At 51.4% G+C, this 18,190-nt stretch overlaps 2 protein-coding genes across 5 annotated transcripts in view; both read right to left on the reverse strand.

Moving 5' to 3' along the window:
• The window catches only part of TMEM170A (transmembrane protein 170A), a 29,935-nt gene extending 18,344 nt beyond the window's left edge, over positions 1–11,591 (reverse strand). Inside the window, exon 1 of one of the 4 annotated variants that reach the window (XM_045443577.1) lies at positions 1,344–1,664. In XM_045443577.1, the coding sequence (XP_045299533.1) occupies positions 1,344–1,476 (133 nt within the window). In that variant the 5' untranslated portion in view covers positions 1,477–1,664. Of the gene's footprint in view, positions 1–631; positions 1,273–1,343; positions 1,665–11,545 lie in introns of those variants that run through there. The other 3 variants (XM_045443574.1, XM_045443578.1, XM_045443579.1) reach the window with 3 other exon arrangements.
• On the reverse strand, positions 8,745–11,616 carry LOC123579467 (carbohydrate sulfotransferase 6). Its single transcript, XM_045443572.1, has 2 exons — positions 11,546–11,616; positions 8,745–10,581 (listed from the first exon to the last, which is right to left on the reverse strand). The coding sequence occupies exon 2, from the start codon at positions 10,563–10,565 to the stop codon at positions 9,378–9,380; it is 1,188 nt and encodes a 395-aa protein (XP_045299528.1). The 5' UTR covers positions 10,566–10,581; positions 11,546–11,616; the 3' UTR covers positions 8,745–9,377.
• Between the last annotated feature and the right edge of the window lie 6,574 nt (positions 11,617–18,190).

Genomic DNA, 18,190 nt, shown 5'->3' on the forward strand with positions numbered 1-18,190 from the left:
ATCAGTATGTTTGAAAATTTCTAAATAAGGAAACAAAAACAGACTAATCTGGTCCAGCAGAACCTCCAGACTGTGTGTACATTGCATTTTTCATAGTGTCTCCAGAATGCCACAGATTTGTTGTCACGGTCAAATGTGCTCTTAGTACCTTTTGAAACAACGTGAGCTGCCAGATTATCATTTTAGCTAGAGTTCCAAACTAACATCTGCATCTGCCCCAACGGGTTATTATCATCAGCTGTCCCACAAAGCTGTCAGGGAAACTACTAGGCAGGTAAATACACACCAAGTCCCGGAGGTCCACTCAATGGCGCCCGGCAGTCGCTTCCCCGTGGAAGAGAAATCACAGGTGCCTTGTTTATGACTGCAGTCAGTGAGTAATCCAATCGTTCTTCTTTTGCAGGTCCCTGGCCCAGTTCTCGAATTGTTTACTCCCAGTCACCTTTGCCGGACAGCCCAACCTCACCCTTCCATGGTCACTGTTCTGTCTCCTGGCCTTTTAAAGGTCCAACACAGAACTGCGCCCTCCCCTCAAAGCCTTTATGAGCCTCCCCCAGTCATTTCTCCTCCTCTCAGTTTTCTGAGCATGGAGAGCTTTCTACCTTCTTATAATTTTGAAAAAAACCCTTACATCAGGCCCAGCAGAAGCTCCGGCGGGCGTTAAGGAGAGTGAAAACGCATCTGTGTCAGAGATCTCGAACGCGGGAGTGGGGAATTCGGCAACAGGTCTCAGAAAGTGATTCCTCGAAAGAGAAGCTGGCGGAGTGGGTGCGTTTGGACGCAGGTGGGAGCGATCGGCAGACAACCCGGGGGCACCCGGGGCTGGGGCGAAATTACACACCAGGGCAGCGCGGAGTGCCGACCGCCCCTCAGCCCGGCCGGGACGGTTCGGCGTCCGAGCTGCGAGAGCCGCGCGGCCGGCGCGGACCACAGGGGCCAGGCGCCTCGAGCCCCTAACTAGCAGGCGCGACCGCCTCCGGGGCTCTGTCGGGTCCCGGTCTGACCCTGGAGCTTCTGGAAACTCCAAACAGCAACATCAGCTCGGGTGGAGGCCGAGCTCCCTCCACTGACGGGTCCACTCGCGGCCGCTCCCTCCGCTCTGGCCCCCAGCGCAGAGTCGGAATGGTCCGCCAGAGGTGCCGGCGGGGAAGCGACGGAGGAAGAGCTACATCCCCCAGCTCCCCGCCGAGGGAGCGGGAACCTCCTTCCAGGAGGCATACAGCCCCGACAAAGTGGGACAGCCGGGCGGAGAGGACCCCGCCGCGGGGGAAGGGGCGCCCCCCGGCCGGGCGGCGGCGACGGAGCGCGGAGTGCGCAAGCGCGGGGCGGGGCGGGGCCGGTACCTGGGAAAGAGCAGAGAGAAGTGGAGTTGGGGCACAGGGTCCCGTTGCCCACCCGCGGCACGAGCTTCAGGCTGAGGATCTGCTGTAGGAGCCCGGCCGACCCTCCGCTGCCGCCGCTCCCCTCGTGCTCCATCCCGCCGCCATTCACCGCAGAGAAATGTGGGGGAGCGTCCGAAGTGCTGCCGAGGCTCGCTCGCTCTCACTCACAGACCAAAGCGCTCTCTGACTCTACCTCCTCAGCGTCACCCTCGGATGGGGCCCTCTTCCTCCCACCTCAACGGCTCGGCCAAGTGATGGGACCTTCCTCCAATCACAGGACGCTGCAGATGGCAGAGGCGGGGCGAGAATTGTTCCCTCCCCTGACGTTGCGTACGGCTCACCGAAACCTGGCACCCACGGGCTACGCCCCCTACTGGGCAAGTGTCTCCTGCTCCAGAGTAGGACGTGCTAAGCTCTGCCCTTCTCTGCAGCGCCACCTATAAGACAGTAGGGGAATTGCATACCCTCCCCAGACCCGGCGCGTAGATTTCAAACGGATCTAGCAATGAGAATCCGATGGTTCAGCAGCCAGGTGAAGGAGGCTGGAAGACATCAGCAACACCTCCAATATTTGGAGGGAAAGTGAATTTTTTGAAAGCTTAACTTTCTTTAAAGTAAAAAGCCTTGCTTGCAGGGACGCCTGGGTGGCTCAGTCGGTGAAGCATCTGACTTCAGCTCAGGTCATGATCCCACAGTTGGGGAAATCCAAGCTCAGCATCTGGCTCTCTGCTGTCAGCACAGAGCCTGCCTGCTTTGGATCCTCTGTTCCCCTCTCTCTCTGCCCTTCCCCAGCTTGTTCTTTCTCTCTCTCTCAACATAAACGTCAACAAATTTTAAAGAAATGCATTGCTTGCAAAGTTCATAGTATTTTACATAATATTAATTCAAGAACATTAGCAAGATTGTTTATTAGAGTTCCCTCTTGAAGATTTTGTTTTGAGAGCTAATGTCCATTCCTCAACACTGCAACTGGGATTTTGCATCAACCAAGAAACATCTAAAATGGAAATAGTAAGTATTAAGAAAAGTCATGAAATATTTAATGCTATCTTCTGGTACATTTCTCAGACCATGAGAGTGTGTAAGAAGTGGAAGAAACATTATTTTAGGGTTATATAACAATCAATAGTGTATCACATTAGGAAACATTATTTTGAATTTACAAGTCTATCCCCAAATTCTGAATTGAGAGGTTAAAAAAAATGACATTTACACTTGCAGGACTCAGAAAATGTATGTTTGATGTGCCCTTTCTTTTAAAAAACATTCTTTTAGGGGCGCCTGGGTGGCTTAGTCGGTTAAGTGTGGGCTTCGGCTCAGGTCATGATCTCACGGTTCATGAGTTCAAGCCCCACGTCAGTCTCTGCGCTGACAGCTCAGAGCCTGGAACCTGCTTCAGATTCTTTGTCTCCCTCTTTCTCTGCCCCTCCCCTGCTCACACTGTCTCTCTCTGTCTTTCAAAAATAAATAAACGTTAAATTTAAAAAAAAAATTTTAATGTTTATTTTTGAGACAGAGACAGAGGGCAAGGCAGACGGAGGAGCAGAGAGAGAGGGAGACACAGAAACCAAAGCGGGCTCCAGGCTCAGCTGTCAGCACAGAGCCCAATGCAGGGCTCAGCCCCATGAACCGGGGGGATCGTTACCTCAGCCAAAGTCCAGCGCTTAACCGACTGAGCCACCCACGCACCCCATATGTGCCCTTTCTAAGGAAGCTGAGTATGTCCTCTGGCAAAGTTAAGGAGTGATGACCGAGAAAGAGAAAGATGTGCAAAACAAGAAATCATGGACTTAACCTGGAGAGTTAGACTGACTTCTGTGCCTAAGTCCTAGCAGCCACCTCCCCAGATTAGATCAGAAAGAAGAGTGTCCTAGGAAAAATAGTGGAATTGACCTCAAGCTATGGACGAAATGGTTAAGAAGCTCAAATTTTTAATGGCAGGGTGAAGAAAGTTCCTCTTTCTTCTCTTAGTGGGAAAAAAAAAACCAAACCTGAAAGGCAATACAAAGTCCAGGAGACACAAGCCTGCAAGAAAATTAGGAAGCAACTAGATTTTCGCTTGTTTCGTTTTTAGAACTCTACCAACCATCTCACTTGTTTCACTTACAGAGAGATGCAGAACTATAAAACTTGTAGAAGACAATGTCGAATATAGTTATGACCTCACAATAGTGAAGGAGCTCTTAAACTACATAGAAAAATCAAAGATTATAAAGGAAAGGATTGATAAATTTGTTTTAAATTAAGAACTTGTGGGGGCGCCTGGGTGGCCCAGTCGGTTGGGTGTCCGACTTCAGCTCAGGTCATGATCTCACCGCTCGTGAGTTCGGGCCCGGCATCAGGCTCTGTGCTGACGGCTCGGACCCTGGGGCCTGCTTCGGATTCTGTGTATGTCTCTCTCTCTCTCTGCCCCTACCCTGCTCACACTCTGTATCTCTCTCTCTCTCAAAAATAAATAAACATTAAAAAAAAAAAGAACGTGTTATTCAAGTGTTATCATAAAAACAGCAAAAAGACAAACCACAAACTGGGAAAAGATATTTGCGATATTTTTGTAAGCAGCAAAGGAGTCGTATCCAGGATCTATAAAGCACTCCTGAAACCCAGGTAAGAAAATGACAAAGGGACAAAAGAACTGAATAGGTACCTCATCAAAGAGAAAACACAAATTGCCAACAAAAATAGGAAAAGATGCTTAACCTCATTATTTATCAGTGAAACCCAAAATGAAGTCACGATGAGATCATTTATCAACCATCCAGTAGCCAAAAAATTTGAAGTCTTGAAAATGCCAGTTGTTTGTGACGTCGTAGAGCAACTGAACTCCTGAGCGGTAAATTGACAACCATTTTGGAATAATGTCGAATGAAGAGTCTCACCATCCAGCAAGTTCGCTCCCAGATAAATATCCTCTAGCGTTGGCACCAGGAGGCTCATACAAGATGGTTCCTAGTAGCGTGGTAACAGCAAACAGCTGGAAACAAGCTGGACATCCATCAAGACGAGAATGAGTTAACAAAATTGTGATATAATTTTCAATAAAATACTACTCAGTCATTGAAATAAGTTACTTAAAGCTGCAAGCAACAACATGAGTCTGTGGAATATAAAGTGAGGGGAAAATCGAAGTTACAGAAGAAGGCCACAGTGTGATTGACTCGATCCAGTTGAGAAACTTGCAAGACTAGCCAATACACTAAATAAGGATATTAACGTAGGCAGTGCAATGATCTATTGTTTAAAAAACATCTGACATGTTACATACATATATGATATTATATGCACAGTTATTTGACTGAGGAGTACCACAGAGTGAGAGTGGCCCTGGACACCCTCCATCTCATTCCAAGGAAAAGCCAAAGTCCTCACCAAGGCCTACAAAGTCCTACATGATCTGACTCCCTCTCTCTTGCTTTCTCATCTCCTAGCTCTCTTCCTCTGGCCTCCCAGACCAGACCCACTAGCCTCTTGCTGTTCTCCAATATGCCAAATGGGTTCCCTCCTTAGGATTTTTGTATTGTCCCTTTCCTGCTCTGGGACATTCTACCTATCGTCACCCCTTAATTAACTGCCTCACTTCCTTTAAGACTTTGCTCACATGTCACTTTCTCAACAAGACCTACGCTGATCACCCTACTAAAAATTGCAACTCCCCCCCCCCCCCATGCCCACACATTCCTAATACCGGTGATTCTTCCCTACTTTTGCACTGGTTACTGCTCAGTTCATAATGTGTGTTGAACAAACAAATGGAGGTGTGGCGGACTTGAAGACTCGGATCAGAATGGCACCAGGACTGCAGGGCCAGCCAGGTTCTCCAATCTTACCCCCAAGGGAGAAAGCATGATTGGCAGAATGACCTGCCACCCCAGGAAGATTCAGAGTCCACTCTGCAGTGGTTGCTTCAGTCTCTGTGTCGTTGGCCAAACCCTCTCATTTCAGCAGATTCCCACTCCCTCCTGAGGCTACCAGTGTTTTTGGTCCAGTTTTTTTTTTTTTTTTCTAAAGACTTAACATTTTTAGAGCAGTTTTAGGTTTATAACAAAATTGAGGGAGACGTACAGAGGTTTCCCATATACATCCTGCCCTCACACATTGGTAGCCTCTCCCATTATCAATATCACTCACCAGAGTGGTACATTTGTGACCAAGGATGAACCTACATGCATACGTCATAATCACCGAAAGTCTATAGTGTACCTTAGAGTTTGCTATTTGTGTTGTACATGCTACAGGTTTAGACAAATATATAATGACATATACCCATAGTTATAGTATCATGGAGAGTATTTTCATTGACCCTAAACCCTATGCCTCATCCATTCATCCCTCCCTTCCCCATGCCCAACCCCTGGCAGCCACTGATATTTTTACTGTCTTCATAGTTCTGCCTTTTCCAGAATGTCATATTAGTTGGAATCATATAGCATACAACTTCTTCATTGGCTTTTTTCTTTTAGTAATGGGCATTTTGGTTTCCTCTGTGTCTTTTCATGGCTTGATCGCTCATTTCTTTTTATCACTGGATAATATTCCATCGGGTAGGTAAAAATGAAAATGACTGACTTACCCCTGTACAGGTGACGGCGGGGGGGCGGGGGTGGTCAGTAGGAGAGGAAGGTAAGGGCATTCTCGACACCATTCCAGAGACTTTAAGTTAGTACTCCATTTTTAAAGTAATTTGGTAGTTTCATGTTTAAGACACACATGCTTCTTCATCCAATAGTTCGACTTCTAGGAATCTGCACTATAGACACAAAAACTTGGTCACCTCCTGGGGACTTCTCTAATCTCGTGAGCCTGGACCCACGAGTGAGTTTTTAATTTTGTCAAGGAAACTTGATTCCAAGGGGGACGAATCCCTGTCTTTAATCTGGCTCCTTTTCTTCATTCTATGCTTGATGAGCTCCCATTCTTCCTTCATTTATTCGAATCAGTGTTTCCTCTTCAAAGAGGTCCTCCTGACTCCCCATACTAAAGTAGGTCATCCTCTCCCCAGTCTTATTATTTCTTCTTAGAGCACAATTGACATTTATGTTTGCAGGTTTATCTGTGGAACTATTTACTTTGGGTCTGTACTCCCGACGAGAGCAAGGTCTGTGACAGCTCTGTCCCCTCACTATGTCTCCAGGGTCTGAACTGTCCTGACTCATTGAAACACTCAATTGGGTACTGCCTGTCCTTGTCCGGAAACCTGATCTGGGTTCACCCCCAGCCTTGCTTAGAACCAGGTACACCGGGCATATATACATTCACCCAGAGGCTTGCCCAGAGTACACTATATGCAGGGAGCCAGGTCTGGGAGCCAGTCATCCCCTTTCTGGGATCTGGGGTGTACATCCAGAATGGATGAATCACAGAGCAAAGACCATTAATGGTGGCCATCCATACGGTCTGCGACCGGAGCAAGGGCAAATGAAACTTGTGTGAGGCCACTGTCAGGCTGGGCTCTGAGCCATCCCAAAGCCTTCCTGGGCCCCACAAGGGATCAGTATCTCCCTATTCTTGGCCTCTGGTACCATGAACATCTTGCTCATCCCTCTTTGCCTGAACATACCACATTGTCCAGGACCATTCCTAGGCTGACACCTCCACTTGGCACTGCGATCCTTCCAGGCAGGGCCAGCAGGCTACTTTTATCCCCAGTGGCCAGCACAGGGCAGAGGACAGGGAGGGGCAGGCAGGGAGAAGAGGGGCCAATAGTAGGGGCCCCGATGCCCCAGCCCACTGCCTACCATACCCTTCAACACTCAGGTCCTTGAGATGTTTGCAGCCAAATGCCTGGATGGCTCCCTAACACCTAGAGACCTATGTCATTACCAGGGGAATGATCTGGCTCTCCAGGCTGGTAGTGGGGTCCTTCACTGCATCCCAGTTCAGTTTGTTAGAACTGTAAGCATTGAAGTCAGAAATGCGAGTTTGAGCTCTCTCCTATCTATCGAATATCCAATAGATAGATAGATAGATAGATAGATAGATAGATAGATAGATAGATAGATAAAGAGAGCACGAGCAGGGGAGAGTGGCAGAGGGAGACACACACACACACAGAATCTTAAGGAGGTTCCACTCCCAGCACAGAGTCCGATGCAGGGCTTGATCCCAAGACCGTGAGATCATGACCTGAAGTGAAATCAAGAGTCGGATGCACTCAACCAACCGAGCCACCCAGGCGCCCCGAGGTCTGTCCTGTATATTAAGCTATGTGACCTGAGCCTTTTGAAGTTGCAGAATCCCCACTAACAAATGTGGGGGTTTAAATACCTTCCCCATGTTACTGTGAAGGAGCAGATGGAGGTTTTATGAGGCCTGAAGCTTCTACAGCTTGAAGGCTCCTTAAGTGAGGGGTCCTGAAGCTTCAGCTTCACGGTCAATATGTCTCTACTCCCTGCCAGAAAAGACATGGAAAATGCCAGATTCCCTCTTGCCTGACTGCTTTGCAGCAAGGATGGGGGCCCACAGTCAAGGTCCCATCAATCCAAGGCCATACCTGGGCGGAGAAAAAGAAGCTAGCGGCCTCCAGAACCCCTTCTGGCAAGTGACGGCAACAGTGAGGGCAGCTCCCTTATCTCCAGAGGTGATGGGCACACAAGTTCTGGCAACTGTCAGGCCCACACCAACACTGTGCCCCAAAGTTTGTGTGCACTCAGATCTGCTGCCCTGTTCTTCCCAGAGGGTCTGTGAGCTCCGCCCCGCCCCCCCCCCCCTTTCCTTTTAAACACTTACTGGGTGCTTGCTAACTCTCATTTTCATTTGCTAAGCTCAGGACTAAGCCGTCTGGACACCCAGCATCCCTTTAATAAGTCTCTGCAGCCGAAGCCAGGTATTGTGGCTTGCAGGCAGGAATGGTATTCTGCTCTCGTCTAGGGCCTGGCCTGGGAGGAACAAGGGAAGACAATCACCCCGCAGGCTTTTTCCTTCCAGTCTCCTGGCCAGATTTATCTGGTTACAGTCGCCCTGTGACCTGCCCTCCAGGCACTGATCCTGATGCCAACTTCTTGCTTTGCCACATGCTCTGCCTGGCTTGCTGCCCAGGCCTCCCGAGGCGTCCCACCAGCCTCATCTAGCAGGCTCTCTAGCTGCTGCACTCTGGGCTCGGTTAGCTCATCGCTTCCTGTAGCCCGCAGCTGTGGCCCCAGCCATGGCTGCTTGGTCTTCCCTAGTGCGAGTAAAACGGGAGAATCTGCCCTTCCTTCGTAAAAGTGACAGGTCTCTGCAAGCCTCATTCACCCCTCCACCTCCCGCTGTAGCCTCAGAGCAAAACCCTCCTCCTGCCTCCATCCTCCTCATGGTGTCACCTCGGACAAGTCCCTTCAGTTTTGTGTTCTGCCCGTCAAACTTCACAGACTGTAAACTCCAGTATCACACAGATTCATTAATTTTTTATTTCTGTGGGTGGGACCTTTACAGTCAGGGCAGGTGATGGGGGTATGTGGGCTCCTGGGAGGATGGGGCAGAGAGAGGCTAGAGGGAGACCACAAGATAAGAGGCATCTTGTCTGATTTCTTGCTGAAAGAAACAAGCAATATAAATGCCAACAGCTCTGATAGAGTGTGGTGGTGGGACCTGGGGGCAACAAGTCTGGGGTGTGGGGGGGGGGGGGAGGGGCTGGACTTGAGGGGCCAGCTCACCGCAGCGCCCCCTCTACTCCCAGGTAGGGCCGGGACCCCCTTGTCAGCTGTTGGATGATGCATCCAAAAGGAAAAGAGACTTAGGAAGAAAGCACTCCAGTAGCAGCCGAGTGGTCTGAACTTATTCGCGGTGCCCACAGAAAGCGTGGACACAGTTTTGCTTTCCGTGAAGCGTGCACCCGACGGGAACCCAGCTCCTAAGGAGGATTCAAAGGAAAAGCAAGAAGAAAGAAGCATGGAGTTTTGGGGACTCAATCCATTCCTACTACGGAGGAAGACTCCCCAACTCCGGGCCCCTCCACTAGCAGCCTGGGCGCTGCGTGACCGGCTCCCTCCCCCGCCTCCACAGCCTGCGCGGCCTGCGCTAAGGTCGGGGGTGCGCCGCGGTGGACGACGCCCAGCTGAAGCTGCTAGTGCCGAGCGGCTGCACCAGGTCCACGGAGAGGTCGCGCTGCTCGGCCTCGGAGGCCACGGCCCGGTAGCCCAGCAGCTGCAGCGCGCCGGCGCACAGCTCCTGCACGCGGCGGATCTTGGCGAAGGGCAGCGCGTGGCGCCAGGCCTGGGAGACGTTGAGCGCGTTCCTGGATGAGGTCTTGAAGGCCTCGCGGCGGGCGCCGGGCCCGGACCCGTGCGTGCTGTTGTGGATCCAGGCCTCGAGCTGCGGCGTGAGGCTCAGGCCCGCGAAGTCGTAGAGCTCGCGGATCTCGGGCAGCGGCGCCCGCGCCAGATCCTCAAAGCGCACCAGGCGGTAGCGGCCGCGCAGGAAGGGCGGCGGCTTGCGGGTGGCGGCCTCGGCGATGCGCACGTGGCTGCGACACACCTCGCGCACCACGCGCAGGCCGGGGTCGGACTCCACCCAGGTGCCATTGGTGCCCAGCACGATGCCGTTGTCGCGCGCCAGCGCCTTGGCCGTCTGCTCGCGGGAGCGCAGCACGGCCCGCGGGTCCCGCACCAGGTGCACGATGCGCAGGTTGAGCGCGGGGTCGTTGAGCAGCGGGTAGAGCACCTGCAGGTTGAAGAAGCGCACCTCCTTGAGCACCACGTGGCTGTAGGAGCGGCAGGCCTCCTGCGCCACGCCGAAGGGCCGCCGCCCGCACAGCGGCTTGCACACCGTGTCGCTGCTGATGGCGCCGCGCGGGAAGGCGGTGCAGGCCGGCGGCGAGCACAGCGCGCGGCTCACCGCGAACTGGAAGAGGTCCGACAGGTTGCGGCGCCACGGCAGGTAGGCGTCGAACACGTCCATGTCGCACAGGAAGACGGAGCGCACCAGGTCGCGCACGGCCATGTGCAGCGCCGGCGCGCTGCCCTGCGACAGGGTGGTCCACACGTGCCACGCGGGCTCCATCAGGTAGAAGACGTCGGGGTGCTGGCTGAAGAGCTGGCCCACGAAAGACGAGCCCGAGCGCCACGAGGACAGCACCAGCACGTGCACCCGCTCTTTGCCGCCCACCGGGGACGGCGGCCTGGGCCAGGAGACCAGGAAAAGCAGGATGGCGGTCTGCGCCAGCAGGAGCACGGTCACGGCCGTGCTGGAGATGCGCGGCAGCCACATGCCGCCGGCCGGGGGCCTGCGGGAGGAGAGTGCAGCCGTTGGGGACCGCGGCCCGCTAGCCGCGCCGCAGCCCAACTCCCGCCCGGTGCTTGCAGAGAGCGGGCCCTCGGTCTGGACCCCCCCCCCCCCCGACCTGTGGGGGGCTCCCTGGACTACAGCCGTCTCGTTGGGCGCTCCCCCGGCAACAGGACTTTAAGACATCAGCCATGATCTAGACCCTGCTGAGCAAAGGCCAGTTGCAGACTACTGCGGGAAATGTATGTTGGTCCTTACTTCCTCCCCTCCCCTGCCTTTATCTCCCTCTCTCTCTCTGCCTTACTCCTCTTTCTTTCTTCCCTTCTTCCTTCCTTCCCCCTCCCTCCTTCCCTCCCTCCCTCCTTCTTTCTTTCTCTTTCTTTCTTTCTTTCTTTCTCTCTCTCTCTCTTTTTTAAAAACAGAATCTCCACCTTTTGCTTAAGAATTCCTTTTTGGGGGACAATTTTAGGTTATTTAGCTAAACAGCTTGATGAGTCATTTGGCTCCCTCCCCAGGTTCAGCCACTTCCTAGCCTGTGATCTCGGACAAAACACTTAATCTGCCTGTGACTCAGTTTACCCATCTGTAAAAAGGGGATTGATACTGGCATTGGAGTAATGGAATGAGCATGGGGCAGGGCATGTAGCAAATTCCATAACATGCAACTTGCACTTTCCACAGAGTGCGCGGTCTGTGTTGTTTGACTTCTTTTAAACACGCAGCTACAGGTTTTGTTATTAAAAGTAAACAAATAAATTACAGAGACAAAGAACACCAACTGTTGCCACCTGCAGGGAGTAGAGTGCTGCGGGATGCTGGGACTCCAGAGGGAAGGTACCCTTCTGGAGCTGCGTGAATGTGCAGAAGAAAGCAGTTGAGGGGGAGGTGGGACAGAACCAGGGAAGGAGGAGGTGACAGCAGTCAGGCCCCTGGCCATGGTTTGCCTCCATGCTGAGGTTACTCACGGTAGTCCAGGGCCGCTGGGAGAGCTGCCCACCTCAATCACAAATCCATGGAAGATGTCCTCGGGTTCTTCAGGGCCTGAGGAAGCAGGAGGGAGGCTGGGTCAGCGTCTCACCGGAGGAGATAACCCCGCACAGGGGGAGGGTTTTGCCTTCCCTTACTGACCGAAAGGTCCCTGCTGGTGGAACAGAGCTGCCCAGCCCCCGCCTGGAGCTGGGCACAGACCAGGGGCAGGGTACATTTTTCCAAATGGGTGCGAACGGGTGGTCTCTCCTGCTGGATGGAGAAGGGAGGGCTGGCATTGAGCCCTCTGGTGCCACTTAGCAGCTAGGAGACCTGGGGCAGATGACTTCTCCACGCAGATGAGACACCCTGAGGTCACCTACATTTGGAATCCCGGCATCTCCCAAGCCCACTTCTACTCCCCAGCCACTCCTGGGTCCTGTGGTGGATCTTAAGAATGTTACTCTTGTCCTGCACAGTGAAAGGAACCCTGAGCCAAGCTCGCACAGCCCGAGGTCTCAAAGATGAGCTGCTTTGGAAGGAGGAGCCTGGAAGTCTCCTCCTTGCTTCCACAGTATTTGCTCCCCACTAAGCCACCCCACCCCCCAGCCATATCACCACCGGGAGAAGCTGGGTCTAAATCGTGAGCTGATCCCACTTATCCAGAGGCTGCAGGAGTGGGTGGAGGACACCCAACGGACCTGACATCTGCTGACTCCGACGCTGTCTCCCGAGTCCCGGACCCTACGCTCACTCCCGGAACATAAGGAGAGCAGCCGCCTTCCTGCTCTGCACGTGTTATCTCCTCTCCTCAAAGATGTGCTTCTCCACGAGAACAGGGCACAGGAGAGGAAGGGAACTCAACTTGCATTTGCTGACATACGAGTGCTAGATGCTGTTTTGACTCAATGGCCCCTTTGGTAGACATTGTGATCTCAACTTCTTAGGTGAAGGACCCAAGGCTTGGAGAGATAGTAGGGGAAGGGGGACCCCGACCCAGGACTTCCGTCTCTAAGCTCCTGGCATTTTCTGATCCCAAGCAGCTGGCCTCTCCCATGTCCTGGGGGATCCCTGCAGAGCAAAGGACCCTGAGGTCTGGCCCAAACACAGCTGCCCTGGCCAGCCCAGCCCTTTTCTGGCTAGGGAGGGTCTCAACCACAGGCCGATGTACTCCAAGGAAACCAGACATTAAGTGACTCACACAATACCGGAGCTGATATCTGATCTTATTACTGGAACTCGAGAACTAGGAAGGGGACTGACACACCCTACCCCATGCGGGAGCCCAGGGAAGACCAGGTCCTGTGGGAGATTTCCTGATAAGGAGCCTTGTGTATAGCACACCCAGTTACCTCAGGGTTCAAAGTTAAGAACGGGTGCGAAAGCTACCAGGACAAGGACTTAGTTTTCATGAGTGAATTGCATCCTCCCAACACTCCTGGAAGGTAGAAATTACCTTTTTTTTTTTTTTTAATGTTTTAATTTCTTTTTGAGAGATTGAGAGTGTGTGAGCAGGGGAGGGGCAGAGAGGGAGAGGGAGACAGAATCGCCACCTATGCCGTGTATTTCATCGCGTCATTCCCCTGTGCAGCAACCTTCAGCTTTCCAGACTCGCTTCCCGCACTTCCGACCCAGCATCCTACAGGTCAGGTGACCTGGAAGCAACACTCCATGTTCCTCTCTTCTCTGCTGTGAGTGCCCATCCCCGCTTCCTCTGAAGACACCTCACCTGTGCCTCTCTCAAGCCAGGTACCACTCTGCCCTGAGTGACACTTTGCCCCCGCCTCCTTGCCACTGTGTTTTTTCACGACTGTCTGTTCCCAGGCATCAGTGTGGACGAGTGCACTAGACAGAGTTTCTTTGGGTCCACTCAGTACTTGTTCCTCCTTATTCTGCTCACAGCCTCTAGATTTTTCTCTGGAGAGCCACCCCTCACTCACACAAAGTGCACGTGGTTTGCGTGGAGCCGACCACCCACCTCCCAGTTCGTAGGGAGTCATGTGTACCAAGCCTGGTTCATCTGTATATTCTGCACGTCATCCCCCAACCAAGCGACAGGCTTAGGAATGGACATTTGCCCCAAGTCCAATCCCAGGAGTTTTATAGCTCTGCAGGGGAGAGGGACACTGCCTGGGTATAAAGCCAACACAGAAGAGAAGTGAGCAGAGAAAAAAAAGTCCGAGCCATGAGCACCTGAATCCAGCTGGGCGAGATTCACCCGTGGACTTCTCAGTCGGGGAAAATACCCCCTTTTTTAGCCAAGCCAATGCGAGTTCGATTTCTGCCATTTACAACCAAGCATTTTGACTGGAAAGTGGGTCCTGTTGGTGGGGTGGGGTGTGGTGGGGTGTGGGCCGAACCCTCAGGAAGCCTGGACAGAGCTTTTGGAGGCCCGTCATGCCATGTTTCTTGATGAGGTGCTAAGTACCTGAGCGTGTTTGATTTGTGGAAAGTCATTAAGCTGTATTTAAAAACAATTTTTTTAATGTTTACTGATTTTTGAGAGACAGAAAGATTGTGAGCAGAGGAGGGGCAGAGAGAGAGGGAGACACAGAATCTGAAGCAGGCTCCAGACTCTGCGCTGTCAGCACAGAGCCCGATGCAGGGCTCGAACTCACAGACCATAAGATCATGACCTGAGCTGAAGCCAGACGCTTAACCAACTGAGCCTCCCAGGCACCCCATCAAGCTGTATTTTTATGCTCTTTTCTGTATGTATGTTATATTTCATTAAAAAGTTCAGAATCCCGACTGAATAAGGCAGTAAGTGTCATGTCAGGGAATGTCCCAAAGACTAAAGAGTAGATGATATTAATAAAGATTTGCCTAACTTAAGTCAGACACTCTATGATCCAAATCCAAAGGGAGGAACTCCCCCACGTGTCCCATATTTCTTCCTGCTGAGCGTTTATTTTTAAGTTTAATTATTTATTTTGAGAGTGAGAGCACAAGCAGAGGAGGGGCAGAGAAAGAGAGAGAGAGAGAGAGGGTCCCAAGCAGGCTCTGCAGTGTCCTCCTGAGCATTTTAAAGTGGCAGTATCTTCAGAGGTGCCTGGGTGGCTCAGTCGATTAAGTGTCCGACTTCGGCTCAGGTCATGATCTCACGGTCTGTGAGTTTGAGCTCCGCGTCGGGCTCTGTGCTGACAGCTTAGAGCCTGGAGCCTGCTTCAGAGTGTGTGTGTGTGTGTGTGTGTGTGTGTGTGTGTGTGTGTGTCCCTCCCCCGCTCATGCTCGGTCTCTCTCTCTCTCTCTCAAAAATAAATAAACATTAAAAAAACATTTTTTTAAGTGACAGTATCTTCTAAATATCCCTGACTGTTTCTTGGCCTGGGAGACACACGAAGGAGCTATTGTTCTACCTGACTTGCCAAGGGGAAACCTGAGGGCAGGACGGTGTGCCACAGGAGGGGGGTGACCTGGAGCCCAGGAATCCAGCTCTCTGGGAAACCCTCACCTGCACCCCAGCTCTGCGTGCCCTTGACTCCGCAGCATGTCCTGTCATCAGCCCTTCCCAGCCCTGGCAACGCATCTAAGGGAGTGAAATGTAATACTAAGTACAAATCCAGGGCTCAGCTTTCTCTCAGTTTGGCATCAGCTGGAGGCCATCCCTGTTCAGGAATCCCAAAGGCTACAGAAAACAGATCCCAGATGAGGGATCAGCGGACTCTTGGCATCAAGGGCCACCCCTGGGGGGCAAGCCAGCTCTAATGGAGCCCGGGGCATCTGTTACAAAGAAGGCTGAAAAGGAGGGAAAAAAAGGGGGGGGGGAGGCAAGGGAGAAAAGGAGAGAGAGGAGGAAGATGAATGTTTACAGTGGGCTGGAAACACGGAGCACCCGTAAACACCATCCACTGAGGGCTTCCTATGTGCCAAGAGTTTTGTGCCCATCTTCTGATTTAATCCTTACAACAAACCTTATGCAGTGGACCTGATACCCCTCCCTGTTTTACAGATCAGGGAAGTGAAGTTTAGAAAGGTTAAGAAATTTGCCTAAAGGACCCACACAGCAGCGGAGTCAGAATTTAAGTCCTCACCACCTAACTTTAGAGCTCTTAACTACATAACTTCGAGTGGAAAAACCACAAGTACCAACACATACGAGGATGTTAAAAATACACCAGTATGGGGCGCCTGGGTGGCTCAGTCAGTTAAGCGGCCGACTTCGGCTCAGGTCATGATCTTACGGTCCGTGGGTTCGTGTCGGGCTCTGTGCTGACAGCTCAGAGCCTGGAGCCTGTTTCAGATTCTGTGTCTCCCTCTCTCTGACCCTCCCCCTTTCATGCTCTGTCTCCCTCTGTCTCAAAAATAAATAAACATTAAAAAAAAAATACACCAGTATCAAAGGACTTCATCAAGAAAATGAAAGGACAGCCCCGGATGGGAGAAAATACTCGCAAATCATATGAATGGGAGCCAGAATATACAAAGAGCTCTTACAACTCAGTAACAGAAGACACAGAAGCCAACATAAAAATGGGCAAAAGATTTGAGTAGACATTTCTCCAAAGATATACAAATTACCTACAAGCGCATGAAAAGATGCTTGATATTTTTAGTCGCTTGGGAAATGGCAATCAGAACTACAATGAGATACCACTCCCCATCCAGTAGGATGGCTAGAACCAAAAAGGTAGATCAGCAGCATTAGTGAGAAGGTGGGGAAACCGGAAGCCGTGGACACTGCTGGGGGGTGCAAAGTGGTACAGGTGTTGCAGGAAACAGGCAGTTCCTCGAGAGGTTAAACACAGGGTTACCACGTGGTGCAGAGACGCCACTCTAAAATACATATATATCCAGGGGTGCCTGGGTGGCTCAGGTGGTTGAGCATCTGAGTCTTTATCTTAACTCAGGTCACGATCTCATGGCTTGTGGGATCGAGCCCTGTATCGGTGAGGAGCCCGCTTGGGATTCTCAATCTCTCTCTCTCTCTCTCCCTCTGTCCTTCCCCTGCCTGCAATGTCTCTCCAAAAATAAATAAACATTTAAATAAAATAAAATACGTATCCAAGAAGACTGAAAACACATGTCCACACAAAAATGTGCTCATCACCTTTCATAGCAGCATTATTCATAATGGCCCCAAAGTAGAAACATCCCAAATACCTATCAACTGATAAACGGATAAACAAAATGTGTGGTACATCCATACACAGCTTCCCCTTGGCGAATGTGGAAGTTGGGGCATCAACCTCTACACAGTCGAAAATCCGTGCAACTTTTTTTAAGTAGTGTTACACCCAGCAAGGACCCCAACATGGGGCTTGAACTCACAAGCCCGAGATCAAGACCGCAGCTGACATCAAGAGCCGGATGCTTAACCGACTGAGCCACCCAGGCGCCACCCCCCCCCCCCACCCCCATGTGTAACTTCTGGCTCCCGGAAAACTTAGCTACAAACAACCTACTGCTGACTGGAAGCCTTAACACGAACAGTCACCTATTTTGCATATTATATGCATTAAAGTAAGCTAGAGAAAAGAAAATGCTACTGAGAAAATCTTAAGGAAGAGAAATACGTTTATACTACCACAGTGTGTTTACTGAAAAAAATCTGCATGTAAGTGGACTCACACAGTTTAAACCCAAGTTCAAGAGTCAACTGTAATTGAGTGTTATCTGGCAATAAAAAGGAATAAAGTTTTTTTTTTTTAACGTTTATTTATTTTTGAGAGAGAGACACACACAGAGTGTGAGTGGGGGAGGAGCAGGGAGAGAGGGAGGCACAGAATCCCAAGCAGGATCCAGGCTCTGAACAGCCAGCACAGAGCCAGATGTGGGGGCTGAAACCTATGAACCATGAGATCATGACCCGAGCCGAACTGGGACGCTTAACCGATTGAGCCACCCGGGCACCCCAGGAATGAAATATTGATACATGCTACAACATGGATAAACCCCGAGGTGATTAACACACAACATGTGTATACTGTTGCATCAGTGAATTGTGCACCGTAAAAGGGTGAACTTTAGGGTACGTGAATTGTATCTCAATAGAGCTTTTATTAAAAAAATACACAAAAATGCATAGAAAGAAAGTTGGAACGATGTGTGCTGAATAGTAGTTACCCTTCTATGGCCAGATAACAAGTAATTTTTTTCTTGTTAGTGCTTTTGCTGCGTTTTCCAGGTGGTCTACGACAGACTTGCATTACTTTGGTAATCGTAAACTCATAAACTTGGTTAAAGGAGGCATGGGCACGGGTGGAGCTTGCCTGCTCCAGCTTTCGCTGCAGGACGGGGAGTGCGGCAGATCAGTCCCCTGGCTGACCCGAGTACCAGCTGGCCAGAGTAGGACAGGGGCAAGGACGGAGAACTACCTCCCAGAGGCTGCAAGGAGTGAAGATCCCTAAGCCCACCCTCAGCCTCAGGGCTGTGGACTGGGTCAGGCTGTGGCGGGAGACATTCCTGGCCCCAAGCCCTGGCCACATCTGCTCTCTGCCAGCCCTAATGAGCAGCTTCGTGGCATCAGCCAGAGGCAAGGAAGCTGGAGTCACACAGCCCAGATGCTGCTGGAGGAAACAGGTTTGCCGGCAGGAATCTATTGGGAAATGAAATCAAATTGTCTGGGAAAGGAGCCTCAAGTCCCCCTGGCTCAGAGCCACCCCAGGGGGCATTTCAGAGCAGATGAGCAGGTAACACATAAC

This window comes from Leopardus geoffroyi, chromosome E2 (genome assembly GCF_018350155.1).
Source record: "Leopardus geoffroyi isolate Oge1 chromosome E2, O.geoffroyi_Oge1_pat1.0, whole genome shotgun sequence".
In the NCBI taxonomy this organism is placed as follows: Eukaryota; Metazoa; Chordata; class Mammalia; order Carnivora; family Felidae; genus Leopardus; species Leopardus geoffroyi.

Excerpts from the sequence above, each read along its gene's own strand:
- LOC123579467 (XM_045443572.1), bottom strand. The coding sequence starts at position 10,565 with ATGTGGCTGCCGCGCATCTCCAGCACGGCCGTGACCGTGCTCCTGCTG.